The 25,956-nt window shown below is 35.3% G+C and overlaps 1 protein-coding gene across 2 annotated transcripts in view; it reads right to left on the reverse strand.

Annotated features, from left to right (window-relative positions):
* The window catches only part of ANGPT1 (angiopoietin 1), a 259,516-nt gene that overhangs the window by 34,244 nt on the left and 199,316 nt on the right, over window positions 1-25,956 (reverse strand). For both annotated transcript variants that reach the window (XM_017885204.1, XM_017885203.1), the window contains exons 5-7: window positions 24,746-24,873; window positions 15,778-15,879; window positions 6,245-6,411 (exon numbers count right to left, since the gene is read on the reverse strand). In XM_017885204.1, coding sequence (XP_017740693.1) covers window positions 6,245-6,411; window positions 15,778-15,879; window positions 24,746-24,873 — 397 coding nt within the window. The remainder of the gene's footprint in view (window positions 1-6,244; window positions 6,412-15,777; window positions 15,880-24,745; window positions 24,874-25,956) is intronic.

The raw sequence follows: 25,956 nt of genomic DNA on the forward strand, positions 1-25,956 counted from the left end.
AAAAAAAAAAAAAAAGAAAAGAAAAGTGAGGCATAAAAGTCATATCAACTTGGTTAATCTGGGTACCTCATTTCCCTGAATCCCCTTCCTTGTGAGATTCTAAGCTGGGGTTGGCTAAAAGGGAATTTTGTGTGAGATTTGGAAGGCAAAAGTGAAGCGGTGGTCTGACTCTCAGGACGTCATCAGATATAGTGAAGTCCAGGGGCAGAGATGCCTGGCAGTTTCTGCATTGTTTATTTCTTCACTTAGCATCCAGCTTGGCTTCTTGATGCTGGCAACGGCTCCAGACCCACCACAAGATGCTTGACTGCACAACCACATGCCACAGAACTACAGCAAGGCAACAGATTTCTGTAGATCTTCTTTTTGTGGTTCCATTTTGGTGGCTACACGAGATTGGTTTCTTAGATTTTCACAAGCTGTGGCTTGTCTGCCATGCCATGTTTCAAGCATATGTTTTAACCTTATTTCCAGAAGACTCCTCATGGCTTTGCTCCCCTGACTGAACACTGACAAATACAACCATGCCATTTTCCCAGGTGGAGGAGCTAGATTACTTCTCAGCCTCCACATCCTGATTCCTATTCCAGAGCTCCTTCCAGTGGACATAGCATCTCCTCAACCATATGATAAATCTGTTATTATTAAAATATTTTTAAAGTAGTTATTGTTGCAGTGGGGGTTTTATATTTTTTTAACTTTATGTATTGGAACAAGCAAAGCTTTCATGAGAAGTAAAACATTACTCTGTCTCTAAACTGATAATAAACTCTCAAGTGTTTATTAGAGAGATCAAATTTAATTTTTTATCAAAGAATCGAAAGGTAATAAAAGTAGTGATGCACACATAAAGGTAGTTCTATTGTAGGAAATGTTTGAGCTGCAAGATGCTTTACAAATACTTTAACTTGTAAGAATAGAAAATTGAGAACTAGAAAGATAGGTAATGTGTTCAAAGGCATTCAAATTATTAAAGAGAGAAGAAGGGTTAGAATAAACATATACTATATCATAGAATTTGTGTTTTGAGTTTATTTAATTCTAGAAATTAACTGATGAACTTGTCTTTATTTGAGCATGGCCATATGGTGGGTAGTTACAAGACCAAATTTCAAATTGGACTCCTAGTCATCATATCAGTGTCTGTGACCTTGTACAAAGTACTATGCCTCAGTTTTCTCTTGTGAAAACAAGACATCTGGTGCATAGTATGTGTGCCTCAAATATAGGTAAGCTTAGTTAGTAATTTGGCTAAATTAGTTACATATCTTGAATTTTTCCAAAAATGGTTTCTACACTTTAAAATGTTAGAACACACACACACACACGTGCACACACGCACACACTCAAAGGGAGGGAGAGAGGGGTTGCGGGGAGAGAGAGAGCACGAGTTAGAGAGTTAATAGCCACTCGTTAATGACTTATAACAGGATTTGAATCCTGGATAGTTATCCAGAGTGCTATGAGTCAATGGGAACACAGAATATCCAAATTGGCCTAAGAATGAGGGTGGTGCATTTCTCTGGGAAATCAGTGTAGGGAGGTGGAGAAGGGAGAGGTCCCAGGATCTGTGGCAGAGTGAAGCATGCAGCCACTCAGCAGAGGGAAATGCAGGGCTCACATGCTCTCATGGTGAAGACCTCAGTTAATCTCAAGTGGAATTTTGGATCGTGAAGGGCTCTTCAGAATTGCCCCAAATAAGGGCAAGAGGGTCTTTATACTCTTATATTGACCAGTCATTAGATACAATCTATCTTGTAAGAAGTAATCTTGGGTGATGTCACTTTATTATTTTTTTCTTTTTTTGATATAGCATTTCACTCTTGTCACCCTGACTGGAGTGTAATGGCACAATCTCGGCTCACTGCAACCTTCACTTCCGGGTTCAAGTGATTCTCTTGCCTCAGCCTCCCGAGTAGCTGGGATTATAGGTGTGTGCTACTACGCCCGCCTAATTTTTCTTTAACTACAAACAGTGCCTGGAAAGGGGACTTCAGCTGCAACCTGTCAGTCAACATTTCCTGGAGGTGGAAGGAAAAAGTGCTTTAGTATTGAAGGGGGCAATGAGTTGACACATTACATCTACCACAGCAGATATCAAGGAAGACCTCCTGGAATAAGAGAGAATCTTAAAGATTTAAGATGTATGCATGTGACAAACTTAAGTTTATGTGTTGAGTAACAATATAGCATAAACAAAGGCATGGAGGATTTAGGGAAATTGCAAATAGTTACCAGACATAACCGTTAATGAGAAGGGTATCCAGGTGGGTAAAGTTAGGGAGAGTGTATGGCAGCAAAAGGTGCATAATTAGGTAGTGGTCAGGTCATGAAGAGTCTTAGTGGTAGACTTTCACATGCAGATATTTGAACACTCTTGAAATATATGAAGGAGGGAAAAACCAAGTTGTCTGTTAGAAAAATCATCTCAACAATAGCATGGAAGATATATTTGAGAGTATGAAGACTAGAGAGGCAGGAAGGTTCTGTAATTGTCTGGGTGTCAGATGATGAAGATCTGGATAATACTACCTCTCTAGAGGAAGTATTAAATAATTTCACATTGGTACATGTTAGCTCATATGCTATGTTTATAATGACAGTCTTACATTATTATTTTTTCTTATTTATATTCTCTTGGGTTCCATAGATTTTATTTTCTATCTGGGAAAATTATTTGGAGTTTCCTTAGAGGATAAAAGAAAAATATGTGTAATATGTGCACATTTATAAGCTCATCTATCCATTCACAACACTTTCTTTTAATTAATATGTGTCAAGAGCATGATAAAGGTTTTTCTTAAAAAACAACACAGTTAGGTTTATACATTAGGACCACACCTGTTACAAGAATTTTCAAACAAAATTTCCAAGATAGAATATGTTTTAGAAAATAAAACCTCAAAAAATTCTGAATTTAATTAAAAGAGAAAAAACATAGAAAACAAAAACCTAGTATGAATTTCATAGTTTTATATTTCAGTCAGAATTTAGTTGAATTTGACCAAGTCAATTGACCAAAACCTTAGTTTTCTTATTTTTAAAATATGTCTAGGCCAAGAGCAGTGGCTCATGCCTGTAATCCCAGCACTTCGGGAGGCTGAGGCGGGCACATCCCGCCAGGTTAGGAGATCGAGACCATCCTGTCTAATACAGTGAAACCCCGTCTCTACTAAAAATACAAAAAATTAGCCGGGCGTGGTGGCATGCACCTGTAGTCCCAGCTACTAGGGAGGCTGAGGCAGGAGAATTGCTTGAACCCGTGAGGCGGAGGTTGCAGTGAGCCAAGATTGAGCCACAGAACTCTAGCCTGGGCGATAGAGTGAGACTCCATCTCAAAAAAATATGTGTCTAATAATACTTGCCTCCAAAAGAGGTTTATATGCTTGTACTGTTAAAAATCATTTCATAGATTATGGAATACTATGCAAATCTTAGTATTAATACTTGAAACAATTGATCACAAAGAGACATGCCAATTCAGAGGGAAGAGACATGAATGGAGAAAAAGCACATGAGGCAGTGATGGGCAATTGGAGTTCTAACTGGAGGCCACGGGAGGCATTACTGGGCCTAGAGAAGCAGTACTAGGCATACTTGATGATACAGGCAGGAAGAAAAGTTGCAAGGGCTTAGCTTCTGTTTTCAGGCTTCTGTTGCATTTTTCTTTGAAAAAGTGAATAACACCATCTTACAGTGTATTTATTTTGATGAATCTTTCACCAGAGTAAGCATTGTGTTTAAATGAGTTATCATTTCCCATTTCATGCCAACATGAATCGTATATTGAATTGCATGAGAAGATGATGACTGCAGATCTACTTTCTGTTAGGTCCCTGAAGGAAAGAGGCCAGAACCACTAACTTCAAGTCAGCAGCATGACAGAACAGAAACCACATTGAATGAGGTAGTAGTCAGACTTCCCTTCTTTAAGTCTTTCTCCCTTTTTGGGCAAAATTATATATATATGAGGTTCATATGTGTGTGTGTGTGTGTGTGTGTGTGTGTACACATGCATATGCCTGTGTGTGAGGCTTGAAGAGTTCATATATATAATGTATCATATATTATATATTATATATCATACATTATATATTATATGTAATACGATATTATATATAACACAATATTTTATACACACACACACACACACACACATATATATAATATGTGTGAACCTCAGCTTTCCTTCCCACAAAACCAGAGGTTTGAAATTAAATTGTTACATTTTTTCTGGCTTTATAATTTTGATTCTCAAGAAAGAAAAATGGGGATATCAGAGTGTATGCATCACCCTAGCAGGGAAGACTTATTTTTTTGATCATAAATCTTTATTGTGTGGTGAGAATACAAAATCACACAGATGTCAAAGAAATGAGAAATGCTCAAAAGGGCAGTGGGGTACTCTAAGAGGAGGTGAGTGCTCCTTCCTCATGCAGATGGCAGAATGGCATTCACAGGATACACTCTGAAGTGCACTGCAGATGCCAACAATCCTCCTAAACCTTCCCCAACACTCTGTGCCCCAACACCCTCCAAGCCTGACACACATGCATATGCATGTGTACGCACACACACACACACATACACAGCCACCTATGAAGAACTGAGAGACATTTTGGAAAGGAACCAAAGCAAATTCTTCAGGAGCCTAGAAAAAAGACTAGACTAATTATTTGCTAGTCCTATTGTCAGGCTGTCTGACATTAGCCAAGTTTCATATAGTTTCAAGTTTCAGGTCAAAACATTTACATAAGAGTATCCCTGATGTTTAACAGTGGTTTTTCTTGTTATAAAACTCTCAAAATATTGACCTCCTTGGAAACATTTCTTCTTACACTCCATTGCATTTTATAAATGTCACTTCTTTGGTTTCTTGAGCTGCCATTAAGTACACCCTTGCTTCCCCACCAACCCCAGCATGAGTCTATAAACTCTTTTAGATCTATTTCTCATTCTCTGTTGTGGTGACATCATTACTATTTATAGAGAAAATGATTATTATGTCTCCAAGGATCCAATCCCATACGTAATCCATTAAAATGAAATGAGTTGTGCCCACGAAAAGATGCAGAATTCAAACTTCTAAAAAATAAAAAAAAAGTTTGTCTTGAAAAGACAAATAAGCAGCAGAAAGAGTTGAACTATGAGATAACCACACAGGTTGAAACAACACACACACACAAGGGTTGGGTTGCTATTGTTGCAATTATTTGAAGCAATGTGCCCACCCTTTAATTCATACAATCAAATTTTCAAGACAGAGGTAGAGCAGTCCCAATATTGAGAGTTAAAAATCATTGCAACTCTAATTTACTAAGAACAAAACTGAGGCACACATAATTAAAGACATTTTATATAGGCATCAAGAATTGCATTAATGAGTAGTGGTATAAAAGTAACTAAAATATCTTCACTGCTCCCAAGGAATGCCAGCCAGTTTTTAGTGACCTAGTTGGTAACAAAGCTTGACTTTGACATCTGTAAGACCAGTGCCCAGTAGAATTCCAGGAACATAGAAGTAACACAATAAGTGTTCGTGCAATGAATCTACCACATCACATTATTTCCTTAGCCGTATTTTTGTGTGTTTATTTTTCCCTAGTAGACAAGCTCCTCATTGAAAAGGATAATTGGAAACATGTATCATTAAGTGTATAGTTTATCTATTTTTACATCTGCAATGACATATTATGTATATTGATACCATTATTCCATTTTTTTTACTTTTTAGATTATTTACCAAGTAAAACCTCTAACTCATGCCTTATCTTCTCTTTTATGTAAATCATTCAAATATATAAAATTTTACTTTTGTCATCTTCAAGATCATTTGAAAAATACTAATTCAAGAAAAGTCATCAAAAAAAGTAGAACGAGAAAATCTTTTTCAGAATGAAGAGATTATTTAAGCCAATGAGTTTAAAGCGCTTATCATTTTTATAAATATGAATTCACTGCAACTTCATAATAATGGCCACACAACAACAGTATGCTTGACTTCATTCACCATTCTCTAAAATTTAAGCCAATATCAAAGATAGTCAACCTATGAAAACTGAAATTTAAATCTTTGAAAAAGTCTTTACAGGCTTTTTTGTATCTCTTTGTAATAGGTCTAGACGAAAAACCCAATTTTCATTTTGAAGGATGATTTTCATTTCTTTTTTTTCACATTTTCCCACTACAATTATTAAGTGGCTAGGTCAAAGGTAGTTGAGCACTACACTGTAACATGACTTACCTATAGTTTTGCTTTTCATTTCCTATGTGGAATCTGTCATACTGTGAATAGGCTCGGTTCCCTTCCCAGTCCATTAACTCAATTCTTAGCATGTACTGCCTCTGACTGGTAATGGCAAAAATAAACTCATTCCCCAGCCAATATTCACCGGAGGGATTTCCAAAACCCTGGGAAACAATATAGAGATGCAGTTGTTACTTTAGAGAGGAATTTTTTTAATGTTCAGCATTGAACTATTTTCTAAATAATAATTAAAATTATTAAAAGTAAAGGTTTTTTGTGTTTTACATTTTATACTTTTTTTCTCCAATGATTGACATTTCAAGAATTCTCTGTTTCTCTTCATCAAAGCTTCTGTCCAATTCTTACTTAGTACAATAAAACCTCTGTTATTCAAATCTGTGTGGATGAGACATTTTGTATAAAATAAATCTAGTTAATAGGTTTAACTGGAAAACAATTCTCAATTCAAGTTTTGCTTTTGAAAATGTCTCTAAACTAGTTAACAAAATATTTTCAATAGAGTTTAAAGATTTTCAGTGAACAATATAAGGGTGATATTAGACAAGTTATTTAACAATATTATTTTTACTATTATTATTCACAAATGCAATTATGTTTCAACAATAACTTCATATTTAGGTTGGTGCAAAAGTAATTGCAGTTTTTGCTATTACTTTCAATGGTTAAAACCACAATTACTTTTGCACCAAACTAATAGCTTACTAGAACCATGACTTTTGGAGCTTTAACTTTCTTATTTTTAAATATTAATAAGCAACCCTGTAAACCCATGACTGTAATCGTTTACAAAGCTGCACTGGCATTGGAATTTTGAGGCAGAATGCTGATTTGTAAGCGCTCTTGAGTGAACCTAGCTGACTGCTTGGCTTCTAAATGTCAACATGAGTCTATTGCTCTCTTTGGGTGAAGTCAAGGTTGTTAAGTATTCAAAATAATTCTTTGTAGGGAGAAAAAAGTGGTCCCAAAAGAAAGCCAACGCTTAATGTTGGAGCTGTTAGTCATAGGAAAAGAAAGAACTAGAAACTTGCTGGCATTCTAGATTTGGGGTATTCACAATTGCCTCAGAAAATACTCATTGGCAATGCTTGAAGTTCCATGTAATTCTTGATCTACATATTTGTTTCACTGGCTGTGTGGTGAGCTCCCTGATGATAGAAGCTGTGTTGTATTTGTGAATTTCCAAAAACCAGTGAAGAGCTGATATGCACTGAGCATTCCAGTAGGGTTCTTTTGAAATTCAAAGAAAAAAGTAGAAAGAAAAGCATAGATGAAAGAAGCAAGAAAGGGAGGGGGAAACGGAGGTAAGGAGGAAGGAAAACAAAATATTATAGCATTTTGCAATAACACATGGAAAAGTAATCTTCAAGCACAATTCTTGTTGTAGACAATACAGTTAAGTGTTGAGGAAATATTTCTTAAAGTGTCCAAACTTGCGTGCTACCTCTTCCGCCAACTGAGTTACTTACCAAAGTTCAAAGGTGTTTGGTACCAAATCCATTTATGCCAGTTCAGTTATTGCAATATTTATAAAACGTTATGCAAATAAGTTAAATCTTAGTGGGAAATGAGAGTTTTAATTTTTTAATAAATATCCGGATTTGCTCAATAAAAGCAAATTACTGAAACTTTTTTTTTGAATTAGGAATTGTTGAAACTCTAAAAGACTGGGAAAATACAAAAAATTTAAAGAATTTTAACATATTGCCTTGCATGTGTCTTTATGTACTGTTCTATTTTTAAAAAACTGAAACTAGAGATTGGATGCATTCTACTACTGGAAAGTTTTAGGAAAGAACTGATGACACAGAATTCCAGGCTTGGGCCCTCGTTTTATTTTTTTTTATTAATGGGTAAGTGATGTATATTGTTATATTTAAAGTTAAAATTAACATATGTGTACACTGTTATTATTCCCGAATTTAACTAAGTTTTTTGATAGGCTCAATATACTTGATCCAGATTGCATTGAAGATTGCATATACTCTTCATATGCATTGCATATACTATCCAGATTGCATATACTCTTCTGAAGACCATCTACCCATAGCTCACAGAAAAGATATAAGACCCACTGAAGTTAGTACTCCGTTGGCTCTTTGCTTCTCTGTTCCTAAGATGCTCAAGTCACACTTTGTAAAAGTTTCACAGTGGCAAGAAATATTAGAGCAATTTCTGGTGTGCTAAGAATTTTACACATTTTTATGGCAGCCAATGCTACTTACTAAGGAGAAGAGCAAAACTTACCTTCTCCAAAGCATAAAGAAAACAGAAAGTTACAGGAAGCTGAAAGTCAAAGAGTTAGCACTTTCTCAATTGCAACAGCCCCTGGGAAGAAGAAGAAGGCCACTGGGATTTTTCTTGCATTTTTTTGCAGCTCAGACATGTCAAAACTCTAGCCACTTGATGATTCCCTTTTCTGTGCTGTCATTGAAAAGGGATTCAACAATTATACTCAATGTGAATAAAGAGGCTGGGAATGATGAAGTGTTAAGTTTTGGGTCACATATTTCCATGCTGTTGAAAGTGTTGTGTGGGTAAAACTCTCCAGCTTCCCCAGGGAAACATGCAGTGATTCTGGGTGAGCCTTAGAAATGGACAAGCATTAGCATCATTCATAGGAGAGCCTCCATCCCTGTCTCCACATTCAGGCCTGTACTTCTCTCTAAATGGAAATAAATAAGCCTTCCTAAACAGTTGTTTGCATTTTTGTCTTTCAGGAAGAAGCGACTAAAAAGAAAGAAATATAATTTGCATTTAGAAACTAACATTTATTTCGAGCCCCTTCCCAAAAAACTGTCCAAGCAAGCTCTATTATGAGAGCAAAGTGTTTGAGTACAATGAATCAAAATGGCTGCAGTATAGGGAGGAAACCTTCTAATAGCCAAGTGTAGTGATCCAGAAACAGCTGTTTCATCATCAAGATGAAAAATACGTGAAAGAAGGGAAATTGTGTTCCCACATTAATAAACTGTCTTTTGGAGAGTTTATCAGGCACGGCCACAGATCTGATATGTAGGACAAAGGCTTGGCTTCGATGAAATAACCTCTACTCCTTATCTCTGGCTCCAGATTAAAGCCTTGATCTGCCACATATTTGCTGTAGAACTATCGACTTTGTTTCTGAGCCTCAGTTTTTCTGTCTGCAAAACAGGGATTACAGACATCATTTTCATATACAAGGTTTTGAGAATAAAATTGAAAATATACCTGAAGCACTTAACCAAGCACTAATACACAGAAAGCACTTAAAAATCTAGCCGTTGTTATAGTTAAAATATATGTCACAATATATAGTAATTTTCTTGTTAGTTGCTTCTCTTCCATGAGACTGTAGTCATATGCAGGGAAGCAAGTTCCTTTCTACTTTGTATAAGAAAAGGAAAAAGAATAATCTAGGGTCCTGTCTTAGCCTAAAAATTAATAAAGGGACACTGAAATAATTATTTAAAAGCCTCTCAGAGGACTAATGTATTATTATACTAAATTGAGAGTTGGTTTATACAAGTCAGTATTGTCATTTTAATCTAAAAAGTTAATTATCAAATAAGAAATTACAACCAACTGATTGCAATTGGGACTAAACTATAGCACTAATAAAAGCACAGACTACTTTCTTATTCTTACGTTTGCTTCCAGGTACTAAAGTATCTGTTTCCTTTAACTCTCCCTTAGTGCTATCTCTTTCAATCCCTCTCTTTCCATATCGCATGAGTTTTAGGAGCTACAAAAGAGGTAATTTTTAAAGTCTTATACCATGCTAATAAGTTAATAGTTGTGATAATTGCTTTCAACCAGGAATGCATATCAGAAACAGCTGTGGGGCTTTTAAAACAATATAGATGGTTAGGCCCCCCATGAAGATTCTGATTCAGTGTGTCTGGGATGGACTCAAAGAGCTATACATGTAAAAGGTTGCACATGTTAGTCTGCTATGAACTGAAGGTGGAGATCCATATAAATGTGATTTGGAATAGATATTCCAAGTGCAAACTAAAAAGAATATATTAATCAAATCAAATTATTTGCGAGGTACACAGGAAAAATGCAGGAGTAAAATCCCATCTTCATACTGGGGTCCCTATGGGGAGGAAAGTTTTGATTACGTGTCTGGGACTGTCCTTCAAAAATTCATGTTCATGCCTAAAAGACAGAGTCAGCCAATGCATATGCTTCAAAATAGGCTTACACATTATGGCACATAATAGTTTACCGCAGGTCTTTATTTTACCCCAAATAGCCTGTAGCTTCCATAAAAATAAAAATGAGGAGATCGAGACCATCCTAGCTAACACAGTGAAAACCCGTCTCTACTAAAAAAAAAAAAATACAAAAAATTAGCCGGGCGTAGTGGCGGGCGCCTGTAGTCCCAGCTACTCGGGAGGCTGAAGCAGGAGAATGGTGTGAACCTGGGAGGCGGAGGTTGCAGTGAGCTGAGATCGTGCTACTGCACTCCAGCACTCCAGGCTGGGCGACAGAGCAAGCCTCCGTCTCAAAAAATAAAATAAAATAAAATAAAATAAAAAAAATTAATAAAAATGAAAGTATGTAAAAATTTCTGTGCTGATATTGAAAAAGCAGCAATGAATGATTAAAGCATTACACTACAATTTCCTCTTTTTCATGAATAAAATCTAAGGAAATCTATGTCATGTACTTTGTAAAAACGATGTTTAATGATGTCACATCAGCAATCCGGGCTGAAAGGTTTTTGATCAGTAACTCAGATACATTGTTTAATTGATTTTATGTTCTTCTCTAGCTCTCTAATAAAGGGATAAAAAGACACTGAAATTTAATCGAATATATGCTGACTTAAAATTGGCCTTAAAAAAGCACATCTTAACTGCAAAAAAAACATGAAAAAGGAAAAGATCAACATTTGTTAGTTTTTGCGAAAACCTGCAGAAATGTTCAATTTCGGTTTGTGCTTTTCCTAGTTAATAAAATAATTGTCTCTGATACTTTATTTGTTTTGTCTGATAATGCTCACAGGAAGCGTTGACTTTTTATAGATGGAGTAAAATTGAAACCAGACACAGTCCATGTATTCCATGGGATTCATCTTTTTTTTTACAAATTTTTTAAAAAAAAAAAAACAGATAAGACAGAGCTGTGGCTTTCAGGGCGCTTTCAAATGCAGTTGAATGGTACATCTCCTCTAAATGCTGAGACAGGCAACCCAAGAAAGACTGAAACAAATTTTGTATTTCAAAATTTTTAATTTCGTATGCCTTTTTTCTTTTTTTAATGTGAAGATGTTAAAATATAGTTGAAAATGTGCTCTCGACTTCTTTCCAGAAACAAAGAACTCCCAGAAGGAATGGTGCTCACACTGAAATTTTTGAGTGGATAGGAAGTTCTGTTTATGGGGGTAATTGCTCTCAAAATAAAGCAAGTTTGTCTCCAGGGCATCAGTCACTGCCTACTACAGTATAAAATTAGGCCATTTAGGGTATATTTGGAACTCGTAGCTTCATTGTGCTTTATATGTGCAAGTACTGCTGATAAGTGTTATTGCTGGAGGCCACTAAAGGGTATCCTTATGACTTGAAAGAACTAATACCTTCTCTAAGTGCCTCATTAAAAAGCCCACTCCAGACTTTCCTTTCAGGCAAACATCTTTACAAATCCATAAACCAGATTTTGCTAAATCTCCTCATGAAGAAGGTTAAGTGAAAGCTAAACTTAGGTAAGAGACTTGTAGGCTTAAATGTCAAGAATCCAAAAATTGGTAAACCTTTCATATTGACAGAGGTTTAAAAATAATGATAATATATAATATATATTTGTAATTACACTTGATGGGAATCTTACAAAGCAAGAGGCAGCCCATAGATATCAATCAGTATGAAGGGAAGGAAGGAGAGAGGAAAGGCAGAAAAGAAAGAGAGAGAAAACTTGATTTCTGCACTCATTGCCCAAGGGAGAAATGTAGCATCCTAGTGTATATAATAGTAGATTGGTAAAGACTGGAGAAGAGTTGGGGTATGCCAAGTTCTTGTTATCCCGAAGATTATACACCCTTAGCTGAAGAAGTCAGCAGGCAGTTCTTTGGATGCAGGAAATAGAAGTAGGCGTGATTGATAAGAACTGGCATAAGGAGTCTATATCCATTCCTGGTGGAGTTATGTTATTTTGTCTTTAGGTGAAAGAAAAACTAGATAAAGAACCGAAACACTTTCTACCATGTGTTTTAACCATCTTGTAACATATGATGAATATTTTCCATAAAAAAAAATTCTTCAGCCTCATTTTTAGCCAGAATGTTTCAAAATTTTGGAGCTTATCTCATTTTTTGATCATGCAAAATTGACATTCATCTGATAAATGTTTCAAGTTTGAATAAAGCATGATAGTCTTTCTTGTTTTAAAAAAGGGAGGAGGGGTAAACTCCATAAAACATGATGAGTAAAGAATTTCAGTTTTGTTCCAATAATGAAAAAAGAATTGCTTAGAAATAGATATATTTGGTAAATACTTACAAGACATGAATTGATTCCATACTTAACAAGTCAGTATCTCTTGCTTAACATGCCTAGCTTGCCAAGGCAGCAGATGTTTACAGTTAAGAATTCACCATTTTGGAAAGTCACCATGATGACAACTTTATATTTATTTTTCTGTTATCATTAATTTTAATAATAATGTATTTCAGATTAGCCTGAGTCTCTATCTATAGTCTGATTTTCAGATGACTTCTTCACATCACATTTTAGCGGTGAAAATAATCATGAATTAAGATGGTTTGCAAAACAGTATTTTGGCATAGTTAAGTGAAATTTTTGGTGTCTTTGATGTTTTCAACTTGGATCATAAAAATGCTGTTCACTGAAAATTCAGTGTGCCAAAGTGCTTTACTTACATTATTTCTAATCCTTGAAACATCCCTGTGAGGCAGGTGAGGTATTATCATTGTCCTATTTTAACAAGTTAGTTAGAAAGCTAAGGTGCGGGTTAGGTGATTTGTCAAAAGTCACTCCTCTTGTAAATGGCAGAGTGATTTTTTTTTTTTTTTTTTTTTTTCAGACGGAGTCTTGCTCTGTCACTAGGCTGGAGTGCAGTGTCGTGATCTCAGCTCACTGCAAACGTCGCCTCCCAGGTTCAAGCGATTCCTCTGCCCCAGTCTCCCAAGTAGCTGGGAGGCATGCACCACCACACCTGGCTAATATTTTGTTATTTTGGTAGACATGGGGTTTCACCATATTGGCCAAGATGGTCTCGATCTCGTGACCTACTGATCCACCCACCTCGGCCTCCCAAAGTGCTGGGATTACAGGCCTGAACTACCGTGCCTGGCCTGTAACTATTAATATAAACATAATTCAAAGTCTGTTNGGCCTTATAGGTAATCTTTTATCCCTCATATACTTTTAGAATCACCTAGGCAGGAAGAGGCCTTCAATATGACCTAACATTCCAATTCTCCATAGCAATTCCAAAACATAATTATCTACTTTCTATTTCCACTGAAGATGGGGAGGGCTTGCCACTTAATAGGCAGTCCATTTAGTGTTGGGATTAATCATTGGAGAGTTTTGTTCATACTTGGTCAAATTTTGCCTTCTTGGAATTTTACTCGATTCATTATTGCACTACCCTCTCAGGCATTGTTCAAATGCACATTCTAATTTGGTAAATCTGGGCCAGAGCTTGAGATTCGTATTTCCATTAAGTTTCCAGAGGATGCTAATACTGCTGGTCCCTGGACCACATCTTGAGAAGCAGGCTCTAGTACCATCTACCTCCATCCAGTTAACTAAAATAGCTATCAGGTTTATGCCTAATTCTTTTTTTCTCCAGGTGTTTACCTGTTACAGATGTAATTTCCAAATTCCTCCTATCCTGCTTATAACCCCTAGGATAAGTTAACTTGTTTGAAAACCTCCAGAATTGAAACTATATTTTTGATGTAACCAGATCATGGCAGACACCAGTGAGTTCTGCATTTTATGTGATCCCCTAAACTACTAGTAATATATACTGAGTACATTAATCTTTGTTAATTCAAAATGAGCTTAGAACCAAATAAACCTCTTTCAAATACTAAGTCCTTAAGGCAATTTGTCACTCTTACCCTGTTTTCTCACAGTTAATTTAGGTATTTTTTATCTAGGTGAAATAGTCCACAATCATCTCTGTGGAATTATATCTTGCTGGCTTCAGCCTGCCTTTCCATCTTGAGTTTATGATATAACAAAGACATCAGGATTCCAGCTTTGTGTAAGTCCAAACTTTTTAAACGTGCTTTCAGACTGTTCAACTGAGTATCTGATAAAAATGTATAAGCAGTGACACCAGTGGAAACCTCCGTTCATTTATTCAAACCCCTTATTTACTGTCATTTGACCAACTATGAGCCTATTAATGGGCAAACTCTGAGGCAAATCAACCATAGTTTTTACAAACTGTCTACAAGAATATCAAGACAGAACCGAGGCTAGTATAGCATTTCTTTCTCTCTACCTGTTGAGAGAAAATTTGTCAAAAAATCAAGACACGAATTATCTAGAGGTTTCAGCTGCAAAAGAATGAGAATCCATAAATATAGATTCTCCTGCATTACTATGCCTTTACATTCTGTCAGCAGATTTTAATATTTAATATTATAGGCACCGACTATGTGATTACTGGATTTTAGATTCTTTCAACCCTTGCTCATCTCTATTTCCTTTTAAAATGGGCATAGTGTTAGCTAATAGGGCTGATATTAAAAATTAGATAAGAAATTACATATAGGGCTGGCATATTGAGCATTAAAAAAGAGATGAGCTGTGATGATGATGATGATGATGATGATGATGATGATGATGCCTGCTGTTATTTTGCAGACCCCAGTGAACCATGGCTCACAGTTCATACCTTTGTGTACTCCTCGTGCCTTAAATCTGGACTTTCCCTGTGACCAACCATAACCAACAGAATGCAATGGAGGTAACACTGTTTCATTTCTGGGTCTAATAAAACTAAAAAAGGCTGAAAGCTTCTGCTTTGTCTTTGGAGGATGACAAGTGCTATGTAAGAAGTCTGATAACCCTGGATCACTTTACTGAAAGAAGCTTAGCCTAGCCATATGGAAAGGTCACATGGAGAAGCTTCCAGTCAACAGCCAGCAACAATTAGCCAGTTATGTGTGTGAGGCTATTGCTATTACCCATCCTGTTCCACAACCTGCAACCCTGCACAGCTCCCTTGGTCAGGCTCACGTACCCAGCGAAGGTCTGAGTTCTAGCTTCCCCCACCCTCATTCAACTAGCAACAAGCGCAAACAATACACAACAGTTCACCAAATAATTTCAGTAATATGTTTTTCTTTCTGATGCACATGTGGAAATAATTTACTGAAAATGATTTATGAGTGTTTTGGGTCTAATGAAAATAATAACACTAATGTATCATTTTATTTCAAAATAACTCAGAACCACCTAAAAATACAAAGATTCATCAAAGAGTATGGAGAAGATAAGTTCAAGATAAAACAGCAAAAGTCACCATAAATTCTTCCATCTTACCATTTTATATTCTTTCCAGCCTCTTTGGAAATCTAGACTTCCATCTTCACGATGTTGTATTACAGTCCAACCTCCCCCATTGACATCCATATTGCAAAATACCTGACAAATGGAAAACAAAGTCAAGTAAAATACTTCTACTTTAAAACATGTATCTTACATGTTTCAAAATAGGAATAAGGTGAACAGGTCTGTAGATTACAAAAACTAAAATTACTATATTGAACAATGTTAAGTTAGATGTATTATTGGTTTTTTCTTCCTATGATTCATATTTGAGTTATTTCTGATTAAATTCCATCAATGATGAATAAATTACTTGCACAAATTTTAGTCAGCTGAAAATTAAGTCTTTATCTCAGACTATAAAACATTCTAAAAATATCATTGTTTTAAATGAAAATAAGCATTTGAGTATGTTCAAAGTTTTGGAAATGCTACCAAATTTCCAAAGTTACAGACCATTTGATTGCCAAAACACACAACTCAGAATTTTAAAACTTTAAATTGATTGAAATGGGTGTACAATAAGAATAAAAAAAATTGTTAAAATATCATGTCTTTATCACATATTTCATTGCCTATCAATTCTTATATATGTACATGTTACAATAGTTATCCTTGATGAGTCAATATTTCATTAGAGGCAACATTTGTGGCATAACATATGAAGAATGTATTATTTGCTTGTATTTTAGTCATTATTTTAGTCATGAGCAGTAACAGGTAGAACATGACATCACTATATCTCTTCTGACTGTTGACAAGAATTTTCTTGCCCATGTGGAAAATTTATACAAACCTTTCAAAGACTTATGCTTATTTTAATTATTCAAAATACAATGGTATTTATTTAGAAATTGACTCATTTCCCCCAGAGTCTACCCAAGAAGAGAAACATATCTGTAATGGGATTATCTTCGGAGAGCAATCACTATAATTGACGTAGCATGAATGTGGCAACTTGATTATTCAATGGGGACTATTCCTCAACAACTGAATACTAAAGCATGTTGAAGGCTGGCTAAAGGTGGGATATGATGTAACAGCAACAAGCAGGCTATGAAGACACAGAGCTAAGCTCTGATTAAAGGAAAAACCTCAAGTGGTTTCCCTGAAGCATTGCATTTGGAACACAAGTAGCAAAAAGGGTATAAAAGCAGTGGCAAGACACATCATGCAAAGAACAAATTGTCCATGTACTTCCTCAGAGTGAAAGGGTCTAAGATATACATGAGTACTTGTGGGCATATGAAATAGGACAACTCTCCTCCCAAGGCTCTCCCCCTACTTTGACAACAGCCACACATACAGTATGTCTTCATTAACCCCAGAAATTGACTCACCTCCAAGACTATACATTTGAAATTTTGATTCCTATCCCAGTCGTCCCCACCACCACTAATCCTTTAACTTCTGCGCCTGCTGTTAGTCCTCAACATAATCTCTAGCTACACTTTCATCTTCCGTAATTCTAATTAACTTATTCATTTGTTTTTTGTTTTACTCAACAATCATTCTTGGGCATCAGTTTTCACTTACAGCTGGGGATATTATTATAAATACAATATGGGTCAGTTATCAAACCTCTCAAAGTTTCAATAGTGACTGATCCCATAGGATTAAAGAGACAGAGTTCAGAGTTTTCGTCTCTAATAGGCCGAAAAATCATGGAGACAATAATCTAAATGAGAAATTTAAGAAAGAAAACACGAGCAAAGAAAACGATCATAGTTTTGGACACCTTAAAGGCTAGCAAAGAAAGTGATGGTAGTTTTGGACACCTTAGCCTTTGAAGTAGCATAGATATCCAAAGAAAAAAGTTTATTGAGCTGTTTGAGATGATCTAGACCAAGGATAAAAATATGGATACGAGCATAAGGAAGTAAGAAAGGAATTGCTATTAACAATGACATGATTGTTAAGGACCATATAATATAAACACCTTACATGCATTTTCTAACTTATTCTCATGATAGTCCTATGTAGGAAGTAGGTATAATGATCATCTCCATTTTACAGATGAAAAAATACTGAAGTTCAGAGTTTGTTCAGTAATTTACCACTGATTATATTCAACAATAAACTCTGGATATGGGATTTAAAATTGATTTGAACTGGATTCAGAATTGAACCCTATGTCTACCTAATTGAAAATTATTGGGAATAATCTGCTTAAAAGTATTTGTTAATAGCATGAAGACAAACGCAATTACTTAAATAAGTAAAGAAAAAGTTGGAAATAGTTGTGTGTGGCAGAGAGTGAGAAGAGTCAAAGAATGGGCTTTGGTGAACACCTGAGGATAGAATATATCAGAAAACTTTAGATGGGCAGGGATTTCTTTCACTTTACTGCTGTCCCCAGTACCTAGAGGTGTGCCTATCCTGTAGTGGGTACTGAATGAATATTTGATAAACAAATAGAGATGGAACAGGAGAGATAAAATAGGAAAATTTGATTAATGAAATGCTAAGAAAGAGATGGATTTAGAGTTGGGGAGGTGATCATCAAAGGTTTCAGAAAAGTCAAGATAAAAAATGATTAATAAAATATAACTTCAATTTGAATGAAGGAGCCTTTAGTGACCTTGGTGAGAGAGAATGTGGATTCCTGTGGGAACAAAATCAGACGGCATAGTTTCAAGAGGGCATAGGTGGTAATTCAAGAGAAGTGGTCAAAGTGGAGCTTTACTGTTGAAATTTAAATGAGAAAAAAAGGGAAGTGAAAATATCAAGGAAATATTTTGCTAGAAGCAACGAATATCACCATTTTCTCAATTAAATTTGATCGTGTCCTGACTTGTTAATCTAGAATGAATGTTTTTATTCAAATTTTTATTTCCTAATGGACATTGATTGCCTGAAAGTTTGCCAAGTTGTGTTTGCAAAGCTGTGAAGTCCACTTATATACTCAGGGAAAAGAATCACTACATTTATAAATGTAGAGTGCGGAGAGGAAACTATACTGTACAGGTTTTAAATTACTATTACCTAGATTATTAAAACTCTATGCACTTAGTTTTAAATCACTCACAAATTTTGAAAAGACAACTTTCCTTCTAAACAGAGGCATCTTAGTTTTAAACCACTCGCAAATTTTTTAAAAGACAACTTTCCTTCTAAACGGAGGAATCCAGTGACTTGTAAATGTTCAGATGTGCTGAGAATGCTTCTTAAATAAAGAGCTAGAGAAAAAAACCATTGGGAAATATAAATTACCCAGGCAGATTACTAAGTTGGAAGCTGAGGGGCAGAGAGGTTAAAGGGTTGAACATATGCTTCCCAATTCTTACGAAGACTTAACAACATCAATGATAACAGCTGCTCTTTGTGTTATATAGAAACAATGGAGCTGAATAACATCTTGGTTAACAGCGCCAACTTGAGTGCTACGTTGCCTGGATTCAAAACCCACCTCTGCTCTCTCTATGTATCTCTTAGATATTTTCTGATAATTTGATGAGCTAATGTATATAGAATTTTTAGAATAGCGTTTGGCATTAATAGGCATTGACGCTACTCCCATCTCTTACATATATTACTGATGACATAATATATATTTATGCCATGCATTATACACCATATGTATATAATGTAATATTTAATATGTATATAATATTTAAATCTAACATACTATAGTTACATAACATTGTATAGAAATTTTATAATTTATTATAAATAATAGAAAATATACAAAACCAAAACATGTAGAAGTTCAATAAATTATCCTTATAATTATGATTTCTAGGCTCTATTTATTATAATATTGGCATCACTAATCTTTGAGCATGTCGCCTTTCTATATGTATTATGTATACATATATATATACACACACACACATATATGTATATTTAAGAGGTTGGGCTCACTCTAGCAAAGACAAAACAAAAGCCTATTATTTTTAGTCAGAAAAAAAAAATCCCAATGCTTAACAGATGAAGGAAATTCAAAAAACTACATGGTAGGTTTTAGAAAGATTTGAGACATGAAAGACTTGAAAAGTTCATTTGCCAGTATTGTGTGGTCTGTGCTATCTGGCAGTGTCCTTCCATGAACAAGGCCCTGCTACATAAACTATGGCTATTGCATTTATCGATCATATAACTTAGGCTTAACTCTATCCAAGAAATGACTGAACTGGCTTCTATCCCAGGCAAGGTCAAAGCTTTCAAGCATTAAATACTTCTTAACATAATACGGAGGCTTAAACCCAAACAAAACGGGGAAATTTGATTCACGCAGTTTTTACACTTTTATGTTCCATAGAGGTTGGAATGATTAGACTTCTGAATGTTAATTATTTTTCCATACCATAAATGAAAAGGGCTTAACCCATTTGTTATAGTACTTTTCCAAGAATTAGGGGAATTGTGAGTTCAGAATCAAATTTTTAATATTTTACAATAAACCGAGTAATGATTAAATGGTTTGTTTTTTGGATGAAACTAGGCATTTTGGAAACATAAAGTGAAAGGAAAAGTCCTGTTTCCTACTACTATACATTGAAGAGAATTCAGAAAGAAAAATAAACACAAGACATGAATAATATAAAAGCAAAAGGTAAATATAGAAATGACCTAAATCTAATTTTCTTTCTGCTTGAAAAATTAAATAGTCCTACAAAACCGTCTTTGGCTTCTACATTTGAAAAAATAACATTTCTCTAACTTTCAAAGACTTTTTTTTTTTTTTGGTATAGAACAATGTCAACTGAAAAGTTACTGTATTACAATCCTGTTATACTTGCAACTCTTACACTGACTACAAGATGAACAGTGTCTGTTCATTGTTTTGTCACTTTCCTTTAATAACACTAGTTTATTTATTGGTCTATACCATGCATATCTGATGCTTCTGTTTTTGTGTGGGTTGCCTTGATATTCTTACCCTTGCCAAAACTTCTGGAAACATCATAATGAGCAATGCTTTGGCTAAGCATATGCAGGGGTAGCACCAACCTTCCTATTTACAATGTACAGTCTACATGGAAGGGTGAAAGTCCTAAAGATGAATTTTGCTAGCACTTTTTATAGGATTGACAGAATGCTGACAATTTATTTCAAGATGGAAGAAACTGAGATTATAGGATGGTGAGAATGAGGTGAGTTATAGTGAGAACATGAATCAACTTACCTAATTTTCTAAACATAAACCCTTGCCTGTATAGCTCACATGTCATACATGTGTTTACCACCCCATGGGGCAACAGGTTCACATTCAAAATTATAAATGATACAATTTCAATTATTGTTAACATAATGATCCTGCTTAATCCTCTGATTAAAAGGGTGTATTCTAGAATGAGATTCCTTTGTTTCAAAGTCAATGTTCAATATTTGCTAAGAATTTGTTTGGGGCAGGTTATCTTTTTAAAGTAGGGATAATGGGAGTCTCTATATCATAGGGTTGTTGAAAAGAGTAAATGAAGGAGTATACATATATATATACACACACATACACACACATGCACACATATACCAAGCATACATATACAGTAAGCATATATATATTTAGATATCTATATAGCATATATAGATATATAGCTACATAGTAGATATATAGATATATACTATATAATATATAGTATATATTATATCTATCTATATATCTATATATGCTTAGAAGAAGACTGGCAAACTGTAAATGCACAATACATTTGAGCTATTTTGTTAATCAGCTTGTAAATTACTTTTGAGGAAATTCATACAATATTTGTTCTTACCAGTGCTACGCTATGCCATTATACTAAGGGATTAAACACTCAATTTTTTACCCGCAAAAATGTGTTTGTATGTCAGTCTGAAACACCCATCTTCATTATAGAACAATGTTACTACTTGTAAGAGAATCTATGATTATAACAGGGAAATAATAAAACAAGAGAATGAGCATCTAAGTCCAGAAGAAGGCCAAAGTCTTTCTCTCTTCAGCTCAATTATCTCCCCTTCTCATCACACTCTGTTAGTATTTCAACAAAACTAAATCTAAATCTAACAATAGTCCTGACCAGGTAATGTGGGAAGTTCTTCTCTCTGAAAAGCCATGGGGGCCATAGAGCAGTGATACAATTTGCTCCTTGTGGGTACGTATAGGTATGTTACTGCTAACTTGTTCAGGTTATTATTTTTTTAGACTAAATATCAGAAGTTAATTCAGTAGATACTTGACATTTGTGAATTTAATATTCTAAGTTTTATTTATTTAAGAAAACCCAGGCCGGGCGCGGTGGCTCAAGCCTGTAATCCCAGCACTTTGGGAGGCCGAGATGGGTGGATCACAAGGTCAGGAGATCGAGACTATCCTGGCTAACACGGTGAAACCCCGTCTCTACTAAAATACAAACAATTAGCCGGGCGAGGTGGCGGCGCCTGTAGTCCCAGCTACTCGGGAGGCTTAGGCAGGAGAATGGCGTGAACCCGGGAGGTGGAGCTTGCAGTGAGCTGAGATCCGGCCACTGCACTCCAGGCTGGGCGACAGAACAAGACTCCGTCTCAAAAGAAAAAAAAAAAAAAAAAAAGAAAACCCAAAAGCTCTATCATATTTAAAATCCACCATTTTGTACAAGCGTAAGCTTGAATCTTGCTTTCCTGATGAAACCAACCCAGGAGCCAGCCATGGAAGGAGTGAATTGGATTCACCAACATTCTATTCTATGTAAGCATTGAAAGCAAACCTATCAAGATTATGAATTGAGGTGGGATCTTTTTCTTCACATTACCAGGAGAAGTGGTTCTGCAAATAGCCTGTGTACCATTTGCATCTCATGTTTCAAACTAGAGTGTAGTTGTGGTTATATATAAACTAAAATCCATAGAATGACTAAAGCTGTATTTGCACTGCACCCTTTTCCCCACGGGCCACATGGTGGTACTGGTGAGAAGTAAAAAAAAAAAAATCTAAAATTGTGAATATTCTTGATCTGAAAACTTATGAATTATTTTAGATTAATGTATATCATAGAATCACTATGAGTCTAAATGGAAGTTCACTTAATATTTTTAGTCAATTTTATTTTTATAGTCAGATTATAAGCTATAGTGGAACTGACAATAATGTAGAGGTTCTTTCCGGTCTTGAGTAGTACTGTAGGGAAATGATAAAGCAAATATTTTAGCTCCACCTCCTACTCCAGAACAAATTCTCACATACTTCATCTGCTGTGTGTATGGTGCGTGTTTATGACGTGTGTGTGTGTGTGTGAATTGAGTTTAAGCTTAAGTGTGATTTTAGGATATCTTCCTTAGAATAAGTTACCCTCATCTCCTCATTCCCAGGCTTGCCATTGTATTTCCATTTTTCATTTGTTTGCTTGTTTAAGCCATGGGATTCAATGAAATCTTGCACAGAAATCAAAAATGAAAATCAGGCAAAACCACACTTCTCTGGTAGATGGCTGAGGTAGCAAAGTACAGAACAGTGCCTCCTGCCTTTCCTCCCTCCTGTGCCCACTCCACTCCTACATTTTACCCCCTTATAGACAACATTGAAGGTATCTTTCAAGAAGAAAATTTTCACAGCAAAGGGGAAAAGAAACCATTTTGAGCTAACATAAACAACGATTCATTAAGGAAATCAAGAGAGAGAGAGGACAGTGGTAAAAGGAAGAACTGTATCAGACCTGGACTCTAGTCCAGACTTCCTGGGTTGCCAGTTAAGTGGCATTTGGCAAACTGGGCTCCAAGATTCATTTCCTTTGCCTATCAAAGGAGACTAACAATCAGGAAGACTAAGCAAGTTAAACTGACTTACTATGCACTACATGGAAGTGCTGATATTGCCATCAGCATGTCACTTACTCATTCATTTATTCCAGCACATATTTATTGAGACCTACTATGTGCCAGAAACTATGCTAGGTTCCAGGAAATCAAAGATAAAAGGCACGATCTCTGCCTTTTAGAATTCTGGTAGTGAGAAAGTCATGTAAAGTTGCCTGAGGGAATCAGAGAAGATTCTAAGAGCATTGCACAGACCCCAGAGGAAATGGGGATAAAAGACAAGTAATTTAGGTGGGGACATGAGGGGAGGACAGTTGTTTTATCCTGCAAAGGCACATGGTCCACTTGGGACCCTGGGCTTCCAGCTAAAACTCATAGACACTAAAGAGCAAGGTTCTTGCCTAATCTCACTCTCTTTGGCTGTCTCACCTCAAAACTTCCCACATACCATGCTTTAAATGGACCATTTATATTGCTATACTTATTGACAGTGTTTTATAACTATCTAAATAATTGTCTATCTTTATCATTACACTGGAACTGTTTGCTCTATATCTATGTTCCTGACAAATGCATGACATCCACTTAATAGTATTGAATGAAGGCATGGATGGATGATTTAATGAATAAATGGTAGCAGAGAGTATACAAAAGAGATGTCACAGCAGGAAGATAATGTTTGCTTACTCCAAAGTTTGCCTTGGGTCCTGTTCAACGTACTGATGAATCTGATCCTCCAACCCACTCTTTTATGTAAATATGGAAAGCAAATTCTTTCAAGATTATGAAGTAAGATAGGAAATGTTTATCCTATCCTAACAGGAGCAGTAATTTGCAAATAGCTATATCTACCCCTCCCTCTCTGCGCAGTATTTGACTTTATATGATGTGTGTTCTCTGGATTGTTGGGTCTTTGGAAGATGGCTTCTCTTTCCCATACACTCACGGTAGACGTGAACTCAACATGTAATCTGTACAAGGCAAACATTTATGAGCAGTGGGACATCCTATGAACACCAGGGAATAAATGCAAAATTTTGTGTGAAAGAAAAGTTATGGGGGTTGGGGATTTCTGTACAATAGGGTTTTCATCCTTTATGGACCTGGGAAACAGAGTATCTCTGGGAGAAAAAAGTTCAGGCATCTCTATATATATTTCCAGTTTAACAAGCTCACAAATCAATCTGATTATCCAGCACTTCAACTGGGATCTGGCTTACATCTCATAAACAAACACTTCTGGTTTTACCTTTTTGGGTTCTGGCATATTATTAATATAAATAGTGTAGATTCCACTTTTATTAAAACCAGCTTGATATACATCTGCACAGTCTCTAAATGGTTTCTCTTCCTCTCTTTTTCCTCCCTTTAGTAAAACAAAAAAAAAAAAAAAAAAAAAAAAAATTGCAATATGTGAATATCAGTACCATTAGTAGCCAAATGGACTCCAATAATAGCTAAGCATGTCTTCATTTCCTCCACACAAATGTCAATATTGCACATAGTAAGAAATTCAATCATAAAGACAATACTAGATTTTGAGGTAGCTTACAAAATTAAAAAAAAAAAAACTGAAGGAAAAAGCTGTAGAACCATTTCTAACTGAATGCTTATATTTTACTTAATTTCTTACTTTTTTTTCTGTGTATCCTTTCCAAAACATCAACTCAAGGAACAAATGACCTGGGCATGTAATATCTTCAATTGGTAGCAATTACATCAAGTTTCCTGCAAAATCTCTAAAACATTCTTACCTACATTTCACAGGAAAGTCTAAAAAATTGCTAATGCACTCTTTGGAGCAGGAAGAGATAAAGATAAATTCAAACATAAAAATGCAATATGGAAGTTTAAAACACTAAAAGCAAGTAGTACTGTTTTCTGCAACTTTATATTGAAGAGTTTCTGGAAAATTTTACCAACAAAACAAAACAAAACAAAAAGAATCAACAACTGTTACAATAATTAGATTTGGGAAGTAGAAAAGACTTTATGACCCAACTTAACTACCTACAATGAAAATGTAACCAAACTTTACTTTGTTCTTTCTTTAATGCCCCGAAGTTAAATCATCAGGCAGATGATACACAAATAAAAGAACAATCACATAAATAAGACTTTGAAATTAAATTATACAGGGGGAAGAGTCATAGTAAAGGCTAGAAGTCAAGTGAAGACAGGAAATCTATTAATAGTTAGAGACTGTCTCTACTGAGGATAACCTTATTTTATTTACTGAGCTTTACCCATTATTAACTTCTTACAAATGAAATAAAAGTACAAAATGACACATATTTAATAGCTTTTTTTAGCTAAAGATATGTGTGTTATATTTATAAAATATTCATGATTTAGTATTGTCTATTGTGTATTATTTTAGTAGTCAGTTTTATTTAACCTTTTCCTAGAAATTAAGATTAAGACTATTTTGTAATCTTGCCCTTAAAGTTTCCTATCACT

The sequence above is a fragment of the Rhinopithecus bieti genome, unplaced genomic scaffold (genome assembly GCF_001698545.2).
Source record: "Rhinopithecus bieti isolate Rb0 unplaced genomic scaffold, ASM169854v2 scaffold_13352, whole genome shotgun sequence".
Classification (NCBI taxonomy): Eukaryota; Metazoa; Chordata; class Mammalia; order Primates; family Cercopithecidae; genus Rhinopithecus; species Rhinopithecus bieti.